Here is a 19,680-nt window from a genome sequence, read left to right as displayed (position 1 = left end):
CGATGCGCAAACATATCTACTTACATTTTTATGGTGGGATGCAAGGAATAACTTGAACTGTAAAATGGAAATCTGAAGCTTTCAAATTCTGTAAATGATTTTATGAATTCTGTGTGTGAATTTTGATGTTATGTTTGGTAATGCACATTTTTTTGGTTTTGTAACCTAGATTTTTCTCTCTTTATAGACTACAACAGCAGAGCAGCTGCTTGAGTTTTTTAAGCAAGTTGGTGAAGTGAAATTTGTGCGCATGGCTGGTGATGAGACACAACCAACACGATTTGCATTCGTGGAGTTTTCAGACCAGAATTGTGTGCCTCGTGCACTGGCCTTTAATGGGGTTATGTTTGGTGATCGACCACTGAAGTAAGTAATTTCATTGTTAATCGGGCATTCAATAAGAAAATTATCTGGTGCTGATTTTAAGAGCAAATTTCAAATAGTTGATTTGTATTTTTTAGTGCTGTGACTAGTGTTTGTTCTTAGTTCTCCAACAACAGGTAGCCTCAATGGAGATATCCGGCCTATAGAAACATAGAAAGATGACGGCAGATAAGGGCTTCAGCCCATCAAGTCTGCCCACACCATTGACCCACGATTTGGGTCAATTCTACTTATAATTCTACTGGCCCCCTTAACTCTACTGACCTGCTCTATTAAGTCAATATCCTAGCGACCCTATTCATTGGTATGACCCTCGCAGTGATCCCACATAGGTATCCCATTTATTCTTGAAGTCTGGGATACTGCGGGCCTCGATCACCTTTACTGGAAGCTTGTTCCAATGCTTTATCACTCGTTCCGTGAAGAAGTACTTCCTGACGTCTCCACGAAACTTCCCTCCCCTGAGTTTGAGCGGATGTCCTCTTGTGTTCGAGGGTCCTTTGAGAAGAAAGATATCATCTTCCACCTTGACCCGTCCCGTGATGTACTTAAATGTCTCAATCATGTCTCCCCTCTCCCTACGCTCCTCGAGAGTATAGAGCTGCAATTTGTTTAGTCTTTCTTCGTATGAGAGACCTTTTAGCCCCGAGACCATCCTGGTGGCCATCCGCTGAACCGACTCAATTCTGAGCACATCTTTACGGTAATGTGGCCTCCAGAATTGCACACAGTATTCTAGATGAGGTCTCACCATGGCTCTGTACAATGGCATCATGACCTCAGGCTTCCTGTTGAAGAAACTTCTCTTGATACAACCCATCATCTGCCGTGCCTTAGATGAAGCCTTCTCCACTTGATTGGCAGTCTTCATGTCTGCACTGATGAATACTCCCAAGTCTCGTTCTGCCATAGTCTTGGTCAAAGTTTCTCCATTCAAGGTGTAATTTCTGCATGGATTTCCATTTCCGAGATGCATGACCTTACATTTCTTGGCGTTGAAGCCCAGCTGCCAGATAGAGGACCAACTTTCTAAAGTACGGAGGTCCTGTTCCATAGTATCCTGTAGATTGTAGCCATTTACGATATTGCATAGTTTGGCGTCATCAGCGAATAAGGTTACCTTACCTTGAAGCCCTTGAGTCAAATCCCTAATGAATATGTTGAAGAGAAGTGGACCCAGGACTGAGCCCTGCGGCACTCCGCTGGTCACTTCCGACGTTTTAGAGAGGGTACCGTTAACCATCACCCTCTGAAGTCTGCCACTTAGCCAATCTTTAACCCATGTAGTTAGTGTTACTCCTAACCCCATCGATTCCATCTTGTTCAGCAGTCTGCGGTGTGGGACGCTGTCAAAAGCTTTGCTGAAGTCAAGGTATACGACGTCTTAAGGACTCTCCCGAGTCCAGCCTTCTTGTTACCCAGTCAAAGAAGCTGATAAGATTGGACTGGCAGGACTTACCCTCGGTGAATCCATGTTGACTGGGGTCCCGGAGATTCCCCTCATTCAAGATCATATCTAATTTATGCTTAATTAGTGTTTCCATGAGTTTACACACTATTGAAGTGAGACTCACTGGTCTATAGTTCGCAGCCTCAGCCTTGCAACCCTTTTTATGCAGAGGAACGACGTTGGCTGTTTTCCAGTCTAATGGAACTTTCCCCGTGCTTAGTGAAAGATTGAAGAGCACGGCCAACGGTTCCGCCAGAACATCTCTCAATTCTCTAAGCACTCTTGGGTGTAAATTGTCCGGTCCCATGGCCTTGTTCTCCTTGAGCCTTGTCAGCTCGCTGTAGATGTCTTCAGGTGTGAACTCAAAATTCTGAAACGGGTCTACCGCAATTTGTTTTGCCTTCAACTGTGGTCCGTGTCCCGGTGCCTCACAGGTGAAGACTGAGCAGAAATATTCATTTAGTATTTTGGCTTTTTCGGGATCCGCCACCACGTAGTTTCCATCCGGTCTTCTAAGGCATTCCTTTTCCTATCACTAATATACCTGAAGAAAGACTTGTCCCCTTTTTTAATGTTTTTTGCCAAAGTTTCTTCCACTCGAAGTTTGGCCTCCCTAACTGCTGTTTTGACCGTTGCAGACCTGGTTTTATATTCTACTTTAGTTTCCCTTCGCTGCGTACGTTTGTAGGAAAGAAATGCTGTTTTCTTCTCCTTAATGAGGTGCGAGATCTCCTCAGTGAACCATTGGGGTTTATTGTTTCTTTGCCGTTTGTCTACCAATTTTATGTAGCGATTAGTAGCTTCGTGTATTGATGATTTCAGGTACGACCACATAGCTTCCACATTACCGGTCTCTGCTTGGTCCTGCAGAGTCTGATCGACGAAATCTCCCATGCGTGTGAAGTCGGTGCCCCGGAAATTAAGTACCTTTGTTTTTGTGATTGATTTAGGAAATCCTTTCCTAAGGTTGAATCATACCATGTTATGGTCGCTGGAGGCTAGCGTATCCCCTACTGAGACCTCTGAGACGCTTTCCCCGTTGGTGAGTACCAGGTCAAGGATCACCTAGCCCTAGTGGGCTCCGTTACCATCTGTTTTAGTTGTGCACCATTTATGGAGGTCAAAAGCCTCTTGCTGCCACTAGTGGTTGCTGAAAATGAGTTCCAGTCTGCATCAGGCATGTTGAAGTCCCCTAGCAGTACAGTGTCGCCCCGTAGAGTGATATTCTCTATGTCTTCAATTAATTCCGTGTCCAAGTCTTCCAGTTGTCTTGGGGGTCTGTATACCACACCAAGATACAGGCATTTATTGCCACCTCTTGCCAGGTTAACCCAGAGGGACTCCCTGGTGTATTTGACATCAGTGATCCTGGTGGTTTTGATGTCTTCTTTAATGTATAGTGCTACCCCACCACCTAACCTGCCCTCTCTGTCACGACGAAGAAGATTGTACCCCGGTATAGCCATATCCCACCCATGTGAGTCCGTAAACCATGTTTTGGTTATTGCTACCACGTCTAGGTTAGCATCCCTTATTTCAGTTTCCAGCTCTAGAATTTTATTGCCTAAACTGTGAGCATTAACATACATGGCCCTCCACACTTTGTGTTTGCTAGGTCGCTGTAAGGCGTTTTCCACCTGAGTCTGTGTGGCACCTAGAGAACTGTTTGCTATGTGGGCCCTTACCTTGGAAGCAGAGTGTCGACTCATCCCATCAGGATAGTTCCTTTCCGCACCAGTACATGAGTAGGTATTCTCCCCCAGCTTACCTAGTTTAAAGCCCTACGAAGCAGGCGGGCTAGTCGTGTCCGAAGATGTTCTTACCTCTGCTGGTCAAGTGGAGTCTGTCTGGTCCCAGAAGTCCTTGTAACGCCTCTCCATGATTCAGGAATCCAAAGTTCATAACCCGACACCATCCTTGTATGTTTACAGAAATATCCACAGCTTTTAGAAAATCTTTGCACTAGGGTTGCAGAAAGATAAAAAATTTTAATCATGATTAATTGTGTTGTGTGTTAGTGATTAATCGCAATTATGTTATGTCACTTCTGGATTCCATAAGCTAGGTAGTCAATCCCAACCTGCAATCTGGTAGTTGCAGAAATCCTGCACTTTTTTAAACACATGCTCCACCCCTTGAGCCTGAGAGCTAGCAAACGTATATCATTACATTACATTACATTAGAGATTTCTATTCCGCCATTACCTTGCGGTTCAAGGTGGATTACAAAAGAGATAAAAAATGGAGGGTTACAATGGAAGAACATTTGTCCTTTCTAGAGAGGTAAAGAGTAGATTATGTAGTTTCTGTGTGGCGAGAAGGAGGGTAAGTTTGAAGTTAGAGCTGTTTCAGGAATTATAAAGAAAGAAACAGGGGAAAAAACACCACCACAACCACAAATGTGCAACAACCAAAGTGGAATTGTCCAAAAATGAATGATGTGCACTAAAGAATTGTCCTCCAATTCATCTGGTGAAATGATGATCTTTATTGTTCAAACATCAAAATGACAAATTGACTCGACATGTGCATGTTTCGGCCGAATCACACACATTGTGTCAGCAGACAGCATTTGTTTTCTTCATGGGATTACACTCCTCTTTGATTGTGGTCAAATTCCTTCGAGTGTTAGTACATCTCGTATATCTTCATTAGTGACTTTCAAGACTCCTGAGGCAGGCCTGCTGGCCGAAACATGCGCATGTCGAGTCAATTTGTCAATTTGATGTTTGAACAATAAAGATAATCATTTCACCAGTTGAATTGGAGGACAATTCTTTAGTGCACATCATTCATTTTTGGACAATTCCACTTTGGTTGTTACATGTTTCAGGAATTATGAAATGTTATCTTATGATCCTACGACGGAAATTTCTGAAGGCATTCAACACGTCTTGCTGCAAACGTTGGAACAAGGAACTATTACAGACACGGAATTTCGATTTTTGCATCAAGAATATCCTGTCATACCTGTCATATACTTTGTTCCCAAAATACATAAGAGCATAACGTCTCCCCCAGGACGTCCCATTGTGTCCGGGATCGGCTCACTTTTGGAGCCATATCTGACTTTGTGAATTTTTATCTAAAAGATTTGGTATCTAAAGCACAATCATACATTAATGACACTACAGATATGCTTAACATTCTACAATCATTTGAAAATGTCCCTCAGGGAATGATACTGATCACTTTAGATATCACATCTTTGTATACAAATATTCCTCAAGAGGCCGCAGTTTGGGTTATCCATAAGCATCTCGCCAGCTTATTCTTATTACCAGCAGAGTGGATTTTTTGGTAACATTAGCACACATAGCCTTGGGAAAGAACTATTTTCAATTTGATCAGGAATTCTATTTACAAATCAAAGGTACGGCCATGGGGGCCACTATGGCTCCCTCGGTGGCATGTTTGTATGTAAGCGATTTTGAAGATAGTTTTTATATCCATCAGTTTTTTATCAAGAGATTCTAACATGGAAGCGCTTTATAGATGATGATATTTCTAATGTGGTCCAGTACAGAACAACAGTTCACCAACTTTTTGCAGTGGCTAAATACATGTGATGTTAATTTACAATTCACAGCCACTGTGGCTACAGCAGAGATAGCGTTTTTAGACATCTGGATATCGCTTTATTAGGGTCATTTTCAAACTACCATATATCGAAAAATAACGGACAGAAATAATCGTTTGAGTTTTGATAGTCATCACCCAAGACATTTACGTGTGAATCTACCAGTGGAACAAATTTTGAGGCTGCGTTGTCTTTGTAGCACAATTGAAGAATATAAACATCGAGCCAAGGACATGTGGTCAAGGTTCATTGAGAAAGGTTACCCCAGGACAGTCATCAAAAAAGCATATAAAAGGGCCTTATATGCCCAGCGTGACCATTTTTTACGGGGAACCAACAGTCTTAATGAGTCTAACATGGTATGTACCCTCCCGTATTCTCATATGGCTTTTGAAATTAAGAAAATTGTTAAATCCCACTGGCACATTCTTCAATATCATACCAGTTTAGCCCAGGTACCTATTTTCGCTTACTCAGAGGACGAAACCTGCGGGAACAAGTTAGTCCAATTACAATTTCTACAAGCAATCCATGCAGAAGTCTCTTGCAGTTGCTCTGCTTTTCTTGTTTTTTCACTTAAAGTTCGCTTTCTCTGTGGCTTCAGTGCCTTGAGACCCCTTCCAGGTGGTCCCATGTTGGAGGAAATGATGCTGTCCTGTGGTGCCGGACTGCTGCTTCACAGAAAAATTCTGGTGGATCTGTGTAGCCAGCCTGCTGTGTGCTACTCTTAACTAAACTTGAGGCCCCTTCCCCTGGGAGTTTGCTTGCCCAGTGACCTTGTCATGGGTTTTAAGCACAAGCTGTATGCGTTTGGAGTGAAACCCACCCGGCTTTCAAGGTGCAAGGTGCCTTTTCCGCCTCTGACTATGGCATGGATCTTTGGGGGCGGAGGTCATAGTGTCTGGCTGACTGGCAGTCCAAAGATCTTAAACTCTGATCATTTGGAGAAGTTTCTGAGGCAGAAAATCCTTTTCCTCCACTTAGCTGCTGTTTAAACTGCTGACAGGCATGGCACTGCAGAACTGTGAGTAACCCTCCATTATTTCCTATGGGAACTTTGGAGGTGGCTTGCTGAACGTTTAAAAAATTGTTTTTCACAGTTTCTGAGGGTAGGGTTCAGGTCTCCCACCTCCCCCAGACCCTAAGTCACTATTTTTTTTATTTTCGGATTTGTTTTATTTTTGGGGTGCCCTTTTTCAAAAGTTTTATTTCTGCCTCAATACCTGCTGATTTGTCAAAAAATCGTTTGGGATGAATTCCCCAGCTCCTAGTCTGCTGGATGTGTGCATTGATTGTGCTGGATTAGCGCCGGATCAGCAACCGTGTACTGCGTGCCATAGCACATGGGGAAGGGGCAGGAGCTTCGGAATTTGCTTCTTCCGCATACTCTAGGGCTGGGGAGCCGACCTGTGTCCGTGACTTAGGGAAAAATTTTTGCCAGCGGTCCTTCTGGAGTCACGCTAAACACCTGCGTTCTAAGTCTGGGGACAGTCTTGTTGGGGTGCGTGTGCCTCAACAGACCCCTGCCATGGTTATGGAGTGTGACTTTTCACCGTAGTTTATTCGGCTACTCTGGAAAGCATTTTCTGTGGACCTTGCTTATTTCAACACAGCTGGCAGGTGGCAAAGCTTCTTGTTCATGTGGCGGCAGACCTCGATTGCACTAGTTGTCATTCAGATATTATGCCTCTGCTGTATCCTGACACCGCTTCTATTTTGGATCCGGCTGATACCCTTGCTGCTCTGAAACCCCGGATTTGGATAATGACCCTTCTATATGCAAACTGCAAACTTTTTAACCATGGTTCTGGTCACCTTTTTATTGCTGATTTTCTGAAAGAGCTCAAATTGGATTCACCATCTTCCACTTCTCAGGTTTCTAATGTGCTGTTTTCCTTTTTTCCATCCCATCCACAGCTTTTTGGGTTGATTACGGAACAGTGGGATTCTCCAGAGAGCTCTTTCCAGTCTTCTAAAGCTATTTCTAAGCTTTATCCTGTGGCACCTGATTTTCAGCAAATTTTTGAACAGCCTAAGTGGGTTCCGCCATAACGCAGGTTGTCAGGCACACAGTTCTCCGTAGTGATGGAGAAGTAATGCTTAAGGGTTCTCAGGATCGCCGAGTGGACATTATGTTGAAAAAATCTTTTGAAGTGGCATCTTTTGGGTGTCAAAGTGGTGCCAGCTGCTTCCTTTACGGCGTGAGCCTGTCATTCCAGATTGTGTGGTGTGTCCTCTGCGGATGTACCTACCTGTCCTCCGCTGGTAATGGATAGTGTAGATTATGTAATAGATGTCCTTTATGATCTCAGAGTTTTTAGTAAGGTCTCTGCTTATGCAGTGTCTGCGCTAGACCAGTGTTCTTTAACCTTTTGACACCTATGGACCGGCAGAAATAAAAGAATTATTTTGTGGACTAGCGGTTGAAGAACACTGGGCTAAGTTGTGGGCCAGACCCCGCCCATCTCCGCCCCAGACCCCGCCTCCATAATTGTAACACCATTTTTTCCATTCATTTTTCATATACAGTATATATACACACAATATAATCTTATTAACAACACATAATGGTTAACCACAAAATTAAACTACACAAAGCACACTGTATGCTTCTCAACATTCATTCCTACCAGAAAACAGATAACCCCATGGAAATACAGGACCAAAAACTAAAAGTACTAATATATACAAACGAAACCCTAAGATTCAAGACTCTGCATGCAGTACAGCCGCAGAGAAAAAGAAACAAATGCATTTCTTACTGAACAATGCAAAATACAGACAGCAGATGTAAATTCTCGAAATTGACACAATCCGGAGGCAGAGGCGGCAAATGCAGTCATCGCGGGACCTTCCTGCACTTCAGAGCGGCTACCGACTCTGCTTCGGAATAAGTACGGCAGCCGCGCTGAGGTGCAGGTGCCATTTAGAGCAGCTCGGAAGGTTCTGGATCCAGCAGGCTGTGTACCCCTTAGGGCTGACACCCGGGGCGGTCTGCCACTGTATGAGGGGACAAAAAATAATAAAAAGAATGGATAACTTGACCAATTTAGACATGCCATACAATTATAACCACAAAAATATGTCATAAAATGTAATTCTAAACTCAAAAGACTCCAGACGAAAAGCAGACTATGGAAAGGAAACCAGAAAAGACCAAACCCATAGTACTAAGATCCAAATGCTAAAATCGGACATGTCCATTAAGAAGAGACGTGTGGATCACTGCTAATTAAAACAAGTGAGTCTTTAAAATATGAGACGGTAACGGATAGCTAGACCTTGTGGACAGAAGTGACAAATCCTGGAGCCAAAACCAGAGCACCGTGATGAAACTTGAATGGAAATATGGATACCTATTTATACTTTTGAGTAAAATTGCGATGCGAACATGTCGTAGAAAAGAATAAATAATGTGTAAACTAAAAACCAAGAACAATATATTGTAACACCAAAGTCAGAATTAATGAAATAACATGCTAAAAGAACTTAACTCTCCCCCCCCCCCCTAAAATAGGACATATACATACTTAAAATGATGGCTGGTTATAAACAGTATGCCTAGACTATATAAACCTAAACAGGGCAAAAGTAAACTTATGGGAAATGAACAGCTGATAATACATTGTATCTTGAAAACATAAGCTGATAGTAGCTCAAAGACAAGCCGACCGTGTAGATCAGGGTTGTCAAAGTCCCTCCTCGAGGGCCGGAATCCAGTCGGGTTTTCAGGATTTCCCCAATGAATATGCATTGAAAGCAGTGCATGCAAATAGATCTCATGCAGATTCATTGGGGAAATCCTGAAAACCCGACTGGATTCTGGCCCTCGAGGACCGTCTTTGACACCTGTGGTGTAGATGAAAAGTGAAACCTGGGAAAGATCTAAATTATTGTTCAAATGAGCTTCTATTAAAACCAAAGAATAAAATCACAGCACTCGGGAAAGTAAAAAAGGGAGAGTAAAATGGACTTACCGAAAAGGTCTCTGTATTGATGAGATAAACTCGTACGCAGAATAAATGTGAACACGCGACAGTGGGGCTATGATATTTGATCCGTTGAAAGAGGCGCCAAAAAAGTGGCTGCACACTGATAGGGGAGGGGCATCGGGCTGTTAAAAAATGCTGCTTTAATAAATAAATGAAAATACTGGTGAAAAACTAAAAAAATAAAACCATGATAAAATGCCAAACCTGACTGCAAGTGGTTGTGAAAGTAGCATAAGGCATCCGTAGTACTGTTAGTGCCAGAGCTGCTTAGAATAAAGAATCGTGCTGTACATGAGGAGATAAGATGTAAAGTGCTGGCCCCTCACTGCACCACTTAATAAAACTAAGGAGCGATGTTCTAGAGCAGGGGTGCCCACACTTTTGGGGCTTGTGAGCTACTTTTAAAATGACCAAGTCAAAATGATCTACCAACAATAAAATTTAAAAAAAACCCCACAAAACACATTGTACGCATAGAAAATGTTAATTATCATTCCTATTCCGGGGTTTTTTCAAAGAGGTCAAAGCAGATGACTCTATGCACCTTCACCTCAGTAACAACCATACAAAAATAGACAAATATACCCCCTTCCTTTTTACTAAACCACGATAGCAGTTTTTAGCGCAGGGAGCTGCGCTGAATGGCCAGCACTGCTCTCGACGCTCAAAGGCTCCCTGCGCTAAAAACCTCTATTGTGGTTTAGTAAAAGAGGACCATAGTGTAAAATATAGACTGCAGATATAAATTCAGACACATTTTGATCACTAAATTTAAAATAAAATTATTTTTCTTACCTTGTTGTCTGGTGATTTCATGAGTCTCTGGTTGCACTTTCTGACTGTGCATCCAATTTTTCTTCCCTTCTTTTCAGCCTGTATGCTTCCTCTCCTCCAGACCTCATTCCCTCCCCCAACTTTTTCTTCCTCTCTCCCTGCCTCCCTTTCTTTCTTTCTCCCTCCTCCCTTTCTTTTTTTCTGTTTCTGTTCTTTCCTTCTGTCTCCCTGCCTGCCCTCTTTCTTTCTTTCTCCCTGCCCTCCCCCAAGCCACTGCCACTGCCATCGGGGAACAGGCCCCCAAGCCGCCACCATCGGATAACAGGTTCCAAAGCCGCTGCCACCCCAAGCTCTCCCTGCTTCAGGCATACCAGCATTCCTCTCCCCGACGTCAATTCTGCTGTCGGGGAGAAGGAAGGCTGATTGGCCCAAGATCGCGATCGACCTATTGGGGAAATACTGCCGGGTCCTGCCTTCATGGAAACAGAAAGTAGGCAGGACCCGGCAGCAAGAAGGGCAAATTGTAAGCTTCACTTACCTGTCTCCCCCCTTAGCCCGTAGCGAACGCATGCTTCGGGGCTCTAACATGTGCGTGCCGGCTTCCCTTCTCTTCTCTTCCGCCCCCCCCCCACCCCTGGACATAACTTCCGGTTTCAGAGGGAAGAGAAAGGAAGCCGGCATGCACACGTTAGAGCCCTGGAGCATAAGTTTGCTATGGGCTATGGCGTGAAATTTCCAAGCTGGTTTTTTTTTTTTTTTTTTTTGGTGTTGAGCAGCACCGGCGGCAGCAGCAGAATTCACAGCGGATGATAGCCGGGCAGTCATCTAAATTACCTGGGCGGATCACCTGGCTAAAAGGCCCTAGGGAGAACACTGATCTTACCGACAGCCTTTCAGCAATATCGTATATAAAAATGTTAAAAAGAACAGGCCCAAGAACAGAACTTTGAGTCACACCACTGGTAACATCCGGTTCCTCAGAGCGATCTTCATTGACCACTGCCTTCTGATGCCTTCCACTCAACCAGTTCCTGACCCAGCTCATCACTTTGGGACCCATTCCAAGGATACTCAGTTTATTTATTAGACGTCTGTGTGGAACACTGTCAACAGCTTTGCTAAAATCTAAATAGATCACATCACATTAGATTTGTCTGACAAAGACCTACCTCTAGTGAATTCATGTTGCCTCTGGTCCTGTAATCCACCGCATTTCAGAAACTTCACCTATCTCTGTATTAAAAACGTTTTCATTAATTTGCTTACCACAGAAGTAAGACTTATTGGCCTGTAACTCACTACTTTTTTCTTACTTCCACTTTTGTGTAGAGCAGGCATGTCCAACCTGTGGCCCCGTGAAGTATTTTGTGCGGCCCTGGTTGAGGGCGATGCGGTCTTGCTGGCTCCCTTCTCTGTCTTGCTGCAGCGTTTGTGCAGTCCCAGAAACATTCTTTGAAGCCAAAAGGTTGGACACCCCTGGTGTAGAGGGACCACATCCGCCCTTCTCCAGTTCTTTGGTACCACTCCCGACTCTAGAGAAGCATTGAAAAGGTAAGTCAGTGGAGCCAACAGAACTTTCCTAAATTCCTTCAGCACCATCTGACCCCATCGCTTTGCCTATCTTTAATTTAGCTAGTTCCTCATGAATACAACCCTCTGAAAATCGATCAGGGTCTACTACTCCTCCTTCCCTATTCACGTTTGTCTTCTGCGGTCCTGATCCCGGCTCTTCAGTTATGAACACAGAACAGAAATATTAAGCAATTCAGCTCTTTCTTTATCAGCTTCTACATATTTCTCCCCTTCACCTTTGAGTCTCACAATGCCACATTTGTACTTCTTCCTATCACTAATATATCTAAAAAAAGGTCTTGTCTCCCCATTTTACCGAGCCAGCTATTTTTTCTTCCATTTGCATCTTTGCATTCCTGATTACATGACCAGCCTCTCTTAACTTTCCAGATATTTTTGTCTGTCTTCCTCTTTCTATGACCTTTTATAGTTTATGAAAGCTAACCTCTTATTCCTTATCTTCTCAGCTACTACTTTTGAGAACCAAAGCAATCTTCTTTTCCTCTTTCTTTTACTTACCGTATTTTCACTCATATACCGCGCACCCGTGTAAAACGCGCACACGGGTATAGCGCGCGGGGAACTGTAATTTATGTTAATAAATTTTTATATACCGCGCATGCCGCCCCGACTCTTCTTTCGCTTGCCCCGACTCTCCTCTGGCCAGCCCGACTCTCCTCTGGCCAGCCCACTCTCCTTTAGCCCGCCCTGACTCTCCTCTTCCCCTTGAAGTCCTGTCCCCACCCTGAAAGCCTGATGCCCCTCCCCCCCCGACATCCGATTCACCCCCTCCCCCCCGCAGGACCGCTCGCACCCGAACCCGCACCCCCACAGCCTCCCCCCCCCATCATGTAGAAGTTTCCTACCGTCGTCCTGCTGCTTCCTTTTCCGGCGGTCCCGCCCTTTCTCTGACGTCAGAGAAAGGGCGGGACCATCGGAAGAGGAAGCAGCGAAGACGCAGGGCTAAGAGAAGGGGCAGGACCGCCGGCAGAGGAAGCAACAGGACGACGGTAGGAAACTTCTACATGATGGGGGGTGGGGAGGCTGTGGGGGTTCGAGCGGTCCTTCGGGGTGGGGGTGCGTGTGCGGGTTCGTGTACCAGCGTGAGCGGTCCTTCGGGGTGCGGGTGCGAGCGGTCCTGCGGGGGGGTGAATCAGACGTCGGGGGGGAACTATGTAAAAAAAAAAAGGAGGATAACGCGCTCACGCATATAACGCGCATGGTTATACACGATTTGTAAAATCGTGTATAACGCACGCGTTATATGTGTGAAAATACGGTACTTGCCTCACAAAAAAGTCTGTCACCCTTACAATAACTTCTTTCAGTTTTAACTACTGCAGTTCTACGCCTTCCAGATGTTTCCATCCAAACATCAATTCCTTGACGTAATCCCTCATTTAGTCAAAGTTCATTTTTTTTAGTCTAGAACCTTTTCTTTTGAATGAGCCCTTTTTATATCCGTCTTAACATTAAACCATACCATGTAATGATCACTGGATGCCAGATGATCACTCACTATAACATCAGAAACACTTTCCCTGTTTGTAAGTACTAAGTCATGTATGACCCCATCCTGCATGGGTTCCATTACCAACTGCTGGAACAGTTCTCCTTGTAGAGAATCCAGGATACCCCAATCAACATCCAGCATGTTTAAAATCACCTATTAGTAAAACTTTCCCTTTTTTAGAGATATTCTGAGTGTCTACTATTCAGTCTCTTTCCATTTTTTTCATCCGTGAAGGAGGCCTGTATATCACACATGTAAATATATTTACCATTCCCTCTTTCCAAATTGATCCACAGTGCCTCTTCCTTGCTCTGACAATTGTGTGGCTTTAATATGATCTTCAACATATAACACTACTCTCCCCTCCTTTTCTTCCTACCCTTTCTTTCCTGACCAGACTATAGCCTAGTATAACTACATTCTAATCATGGGTCTCTGTGAACCACATCTCCGTGATCGCCACTATATCCAACTCATCTTCTTGATGACAGTCATCCGTTCTTAATGGTTGGGGGTGCACTTTGCGCGGACAGTCCGTTCTAAGGACGTTGGTCCCCTTCCAAATGGAAGTGGTTGCTCATATGCCTGGAGCTTTGAGTGATCTGGCTGGCTCTCCTACACTTAAAAAGCACACACCACAACAAGGCGGTTCAAGTTTTCTTGGACAGAGCCACAGGTGTAGCTTATGTCAGTCGTCAAGGTGGCACCAGAAGCACTCCCCTGCAGCAGGAGGCTCAAATGCTCTTTCGCTTGGTGGAAAAGCATTTTTTGTCACTTTCAGCGTTGCATGTAGCAGAAGTAGACAGTGTGCAAGCAGATTCTCTCAGCCGTCAAACTCTGAATCCAAAGGGAGTGGTCTCTGTCCCAGAGAGCCTTCCAATGTATCACTCAAAGCTCCAGGCATATGAGCAACCACTTCCATTTGGAAGGGGACCAACGTCCTTAGACCGGACTGTCTGCGCAAAGTGCACCCCAACCATTAAGAACGGATGACTGTCATCAAGAAGATGAGTATAATAGAGAGATGGAGATGCCCAGCTTTTGACCTGATGGCATCGACATCCAACAAGGAGGTGGCTCATTTCTTCTGCAGCCATCGTGAACCAAGAAGAGAAGGATTGAATACCATGGTGCAGCCGTGGCCACAGGAGGATCTTCTCTGTCTTTCCTCGATGGCCCATGATAGACTCTCTTCTGAGAAGAATTAAGACTCTCTTCTGAGAAGAATTAAGAGACACTGGGGCTAGGTGATTCGCCCGTGGTATGCTGACTTGGTTTGTCTGTAGCTGGATCATGGTCTCAAACTTCCCTGTCATTCACACCTTCGCCTTCTCACGCAAGGTCTCATAGCCCTGCAGGATCCGGACCGCTTTGTTCTTCCGGCATGGCTCTTGAGTGCGCAGATTTTGAACAGCATATGCTACTCGGCTGGAGTGATGGCTACCATCTTGTGCAGCAAGAAAGTCAGCTGTCGCAGAGTATGCTAATACTTGGCAGTGTTTTCAAACTTGATATGCTCAAAAGAATGAAGACCCTAGCTCAATGTCGTTTCTGATTGTACTCGCCTTTTTTTCAAGTAGGCCTGGAAAAGGGCTTTGCAGTCACCTGGCCTTTCCTGTTTCAGTCTTAAGCCCCTGGGGGTGGGGGGCTCTCTGGCCACTCATCCGATGTCAGTTTTTACAGGGCATGTTGCAGCTCCACCCTCTGTTACTTCAGCCTTTTCCGACTTGGAATCTCAATCTAGTTTTCAGGTCACTTGAAAATTCGTTCTTTGAATTGTTGGACCAGGCTTTGATGGATCTCACTAGTATTCTTGGTGGCTTTTATGTCAGCCCGTAGAGTTTCTGAACTTCAGGCTTTGTCCTGCAGAGATCCCTTTCTTCAGATTATGGAATCAAGCTTGATCCTGCGCACTGTCTCCTCCTTTCTTCCGAAGGTAGTCTTTGATTTCCACATCAACCAGGAGTTGCAGTTGCCAGCCTTTACACTCTCGGGTTCGAGCAAACATGACAGGGTGTTGGAATCACTGGATGTGTGCTGGCTTTTGCAGAGTTAGGTCACAAGCAAATTTTGTTTGTCCAGTCATCTGTTCATGCTGGTAGGTAAGGGCAAAATGATCTCCAAAGCCACCATTTCCAGATGGATCCACGTGGATATTTCATCCACCTATATTGGAGTTAGATAGCTGCCTCCTCTTTCAGTAAAGGCTTACTCCACACGAGGCATTGCTTCCTCTTGGGCAGAATCTTTGTGGGTAATAGATGCATGGAATGGGCTTCCAGTAGGAGGTGCTGGATATAAAAGCTGTCTGAATTCAAGAAAGCGTGGGACAAGCACTTGGGATCTCTTAGGGAGAGGAAGAAATAGTGGATGCTGTGGATGGGCAGACTGGACAGTCCATTTGGCCTTTATCTGCCATCATGTTTCTGTGGTTTCCCCAAAAGAAGAGCTGCCACTTGGTCCTCCTCGCATACCTTTACAAAGTTTTACAGGATAGATGTGACAACCATACAGGATTCTGCCTTCAGATCTTCAGTTCTGGTAGCAGGTTTATCAGTCCCACCCTAAATTTGTGGGACTGCTCTGTTAACATCTTCCTGTCCAGGAATAGAGTGGGATTGTTCAAGAAGGAAAGATTAGGTTCTTACCTTTGCTAATCTTCTTTCTTGTAAATCCACACTATTCCTGGAACCTGCCCTGCGAGTTGCTGATTCACCGATTTCCTGCCTCAATACATAACAATAAGTTGGACTTCTGATTCTTTAACCAGCTTTTCCAACATCAACATCTATTATTTTCGTGCACTTTATCATGGGGATTCGCTATTGTGCCCTACACTGTAGTGCAGGCTGTGTCGTCTCCTTCCAATTTCATAGTTTATAATGTTTGCTTGTTCGTGATTGTTTTATTTTATGAGCAGTTAGACTTGTTTCTTGGGGAGTATCCCTATACTCTTTCCCTTTCTATTTCCTATACAGGTATAACTGTCTGCTTTTGTACCAACTGGAAATCAGAGTGCAGCTGTGAGGGAGGATCAAAAATATGTAAATGAAGTTTCCTACAAGAGATCTCATGAGATGAGATTGACTACCCACTTGTCCAGGAATAGAGTATGGATTTACAAGAAAGAAGAGTAGCAAAGGTAAGAACCTAATCTTTCGTTAACTGCAAGTCCTAGCATTATGCTCTAAATGCTCAATTCTTTCCAAATAGGGTAATTGGAACGTATTGTAGATTTATATTAAAGTTAGTTTCAACTTTCCATGTCAACCAATGTACAATACTAGTACTATTGCCAGTATTGTAATCTAAGCTTCTTACTCTTCCAGGAAAAAAGGCTCTTTATGTCATGAATTATAGAAGTCCAAGTAATAATAGCAAAAACTTTATCCTAAAAAATATCACATATATTAACCACTTTTTCTCAGGATATGATATGTAATAGACTTTCAAATATTTATTGATGTATTTAAATATTTCTATAATTTCAAAACAAAACCTCAGAAGTGTCACTGAAGGCTCAGTTAACTTCTCATTGTCATGAGCTTTGCACAACCACTTCCTCATAAGTCATGTATTTTTAAAATTGTTTTATATAACTGCTTATTCATACTTAGTCTCCCCATAACTCTAATTATCTTTAAAGAGTACATAGAGACACATCACTTATCTTTTTACACATTTTAATGTTGGCCAGGGGGAATATATCCAACATATTTTGCCAAAACAAGAAGTGGCTTTCTCAAGGACTTCCCCTGTAAGATCGACAAAAATGAGTAAACTATGCCCTTTTAACTTAACCTTACCTATTTACTCTCAATTCTCACATTCACCTCTTAATGCCGTGTCTCACTGAATGCACCCATGGTTACGGACACACAGCAACCAAGCATATAACCTCATACTTATCACTTCCTCTTAATGTGACACTTCTGAAGTCTTGTTTTGAAATTATAAGAACATCAATAAATATTTGAAAATCTTTTGCATATGATATCCTGAGAAAAAGTGGTTAATATATGAACTACAGAAGGGCACTTGTGTTCTATTTGAAACAAAATCTCATCCCCCAACTGGCTAGGGTAGCCATCTCGGAACAATAGCCAGCTGCTTAGAGGAATGTGTTCAGTTTTGGTACCTGTAAGCTGGCCTTTTATCAAAAGATAGTATAAAGGCCCAACAAATAAGAGCAGTAGTGTCTCTCAGTGGCTCACTAAAAGATTTATATGCAAAGCAGCACCATGATTCTTTCTATACATTTTTACATCTCATCTTACTATTGCTGGATCGTGTATTCAGAAGAAATTGTCAGACAATATTTTTTTAAAAAAATTGTGTGTGCATAATTCGTCACCTCTTGAGCAAAAAATGTTGGAATGGTTAAAACTACTAATTTTTATGGATTATATATTCAAAACAGCTCCATGCAGGGCAGCTCTTATTCTCCAAAAATATTTTGTATATTTGTGTAATCTACAGCTTATCCTGCTCATTAAGTCTGTCTTGTTTTATTTTATCAATGGAGGAAGCAAAGTTGCTTAACTTGTAATGGACTACCTCATAGACAGCAAGATAAATAAGGCACATAAACCTGCCCATCCAATAGAGAGGTGATCCTCAGTTGATGCGAACTAATGTGCTATTACATGGGAGGGCTATCATGCAGCTAAATCTATTGATACTATATTGCAAACAGCTATTCAAATCACCATAGTATCATAATAATTCAATATAGCAAGGACCTCAGAAGTGCCAGTATCAGCCAAGTGTTTGCAATGGCTACAGTACATTCGGCACTGGCCTCCTCATTGGACCCGCTGTAAACTTTTAATAATTTTGTAAAGTGCTTTCCTATAAAATGCTTCATATATCACAAAGTGCTTATTTATTTAAAGTACTATATTCAATAATTTAAGCAACTTTTTAAGCTCAATAAGCTACAAACTTTTTTTTGTTTCGTTGTTCATATTGAGGAGGGACCAGTCATTCGACATGTTTCGCCGATAGGCTGTATCAAGAACGTCCCCTACAATATAGCAAACTAAAATCAGACTTTCTATATATAAAATCATTTTTTCAGGGATATATCATTCAAACTCTATAGTTAAAAAGAATAATTATCCCTTATCTCATGAATCTGCACCATCCCAATCAGTTAGTTTAGAACAGGGATGTCCAATGTCGGTCCTCGAGGGCCGCAATCCAGTCGGGTTTTCAGGATTTCCCCAATGAATATGCATGAGATCTATTTGCATGCACTGCTTTCAATGCATATTCATTGGGGAAATCCTGTAAACCCGACTGGATTGCAGCCCTCGAGGACCGACATTGGACACCCCTGGTTTAGAACAAAGAGGCCGCAGTGTTGTCTTGTGCTATATTTAACCCTCCCACTTTACTTACATCAGAGGTACGAAATAGTGAATCAGGTAGCACAATAAGGACATCCACTCTATTTCCTGATTCAACCCAAAAGTTCTACTGTATTTAAAGAAAAGATCCATCATTGTTCACTGTAATTTAATCTCTGTTCATAATGATCTCCCTCCCTCTCTTCTTTAACATGATCTATAAAACGCCACTGAATGTCCTCCATTTTGTGAGCATACCGCTGCCAGTGTTGAGCCAAAGTGGAGGACATTCAGTGGCGTTTTATAAATCATATAAAAGAAGGGTGGGAGGGAGGTCATTATAAACGGAGATTAAATTACAGTGAACAAAAATGGATCTTTTCTGAATCAGGAAATAGAGTGGATGTCCTTATTGTGATACCTGATTCGCATCTCTGACATCAGTGAAGTGGGAGGATTAAATATAGCACAAGAGAATGCCGCGGCCATCTTTGTTCTAAACTAACTGATCGGGATGGTGCAGATTCATGAGATAAGGGGTAATTATTCTTTTTAAATATAAAGTTTGAATGATATATCCCTGAAAAAATGATTTTATATATAGAGTGAGTTTGATTTTAGTTTGCTTATATTGTAGGGGACGGTTCTTGATACAGTCTATCGGCGAAACATGTCGAATGACTAGTCCCTCCTCAATATGAACAACGAAACAAAAAAAAAGTTTGTAGCTCATTGAGCTTAAAAAGTTGCTTAAATTATTGAATATAGTACTTTAAATAAATAAGCACTTTGTGATATATGAAGCACTATAGGAAAGCACTTTACAAAATTTTTAAGAGTTTTCAGCGGATCCAATGAGGAGGCCAGTGCCGAAAGTACTGTAGCCATTGAAAACACTTGGCTGATGGCACTTCTGAGGTCCTTGCTATATTGATTACCGTATATGGGAGGGAGCATACAAGAATGCATTCACAGAATCTTGTGAGCTATATCTGAGTTCTATAATAGCTACTTCATGGTGTTGTGGAAATGATGCTGCTCACTTGTATGTCCAATTTATCCTG

At 42.9% G+C, this 19,680-nt stretch overlaps 1 protein-coding gene across 6 annotated transcripts in view; it reads left to right on the top strand.

Annotated features, from left to right (window-relative positions):
- The window catches only part of SREK1 (splicing regulatory glutamic acid and lysine rich protein 1), a 324,223-nt gene that overhangs the window by 124,792 nt on the left and 179,751 nt on the right, over positions 1–19,680 (top strand). For all 6 annotated transcript variants that reach the window (XM_033930011.1, XM_033929984.1, XM_033929975.1 and 3 more), the window contains one exon: positions 188–366. In XM_033930011.1, coding sequence (XP_033785902.1) covers positions 188–366 — 179 coding nt within the window. The remainder of the gene's footprint in view (positions 1–187; positions 367–19,680) is intronic.

The sequence above is a fragment of the Geotrypetes seraphini genome, chromosome 1 (assembly GCF_902459505.1).
Source record: "Geotrypetes seraphini chromosome 1, aGeoSer1.1, whole genome shotgun sequence".
Lineage (NCBI taxonomy): Eukaryota > Metazoa > Chordata > Amphibia > Gymnophiona > Dermophiidae > Geotrypetes > Geotrypetes seraphini.
Note: the sequence above shows the minus strand (reverse complement) of the source record. Positions and strands in the feature narration are given on the sequence as shown.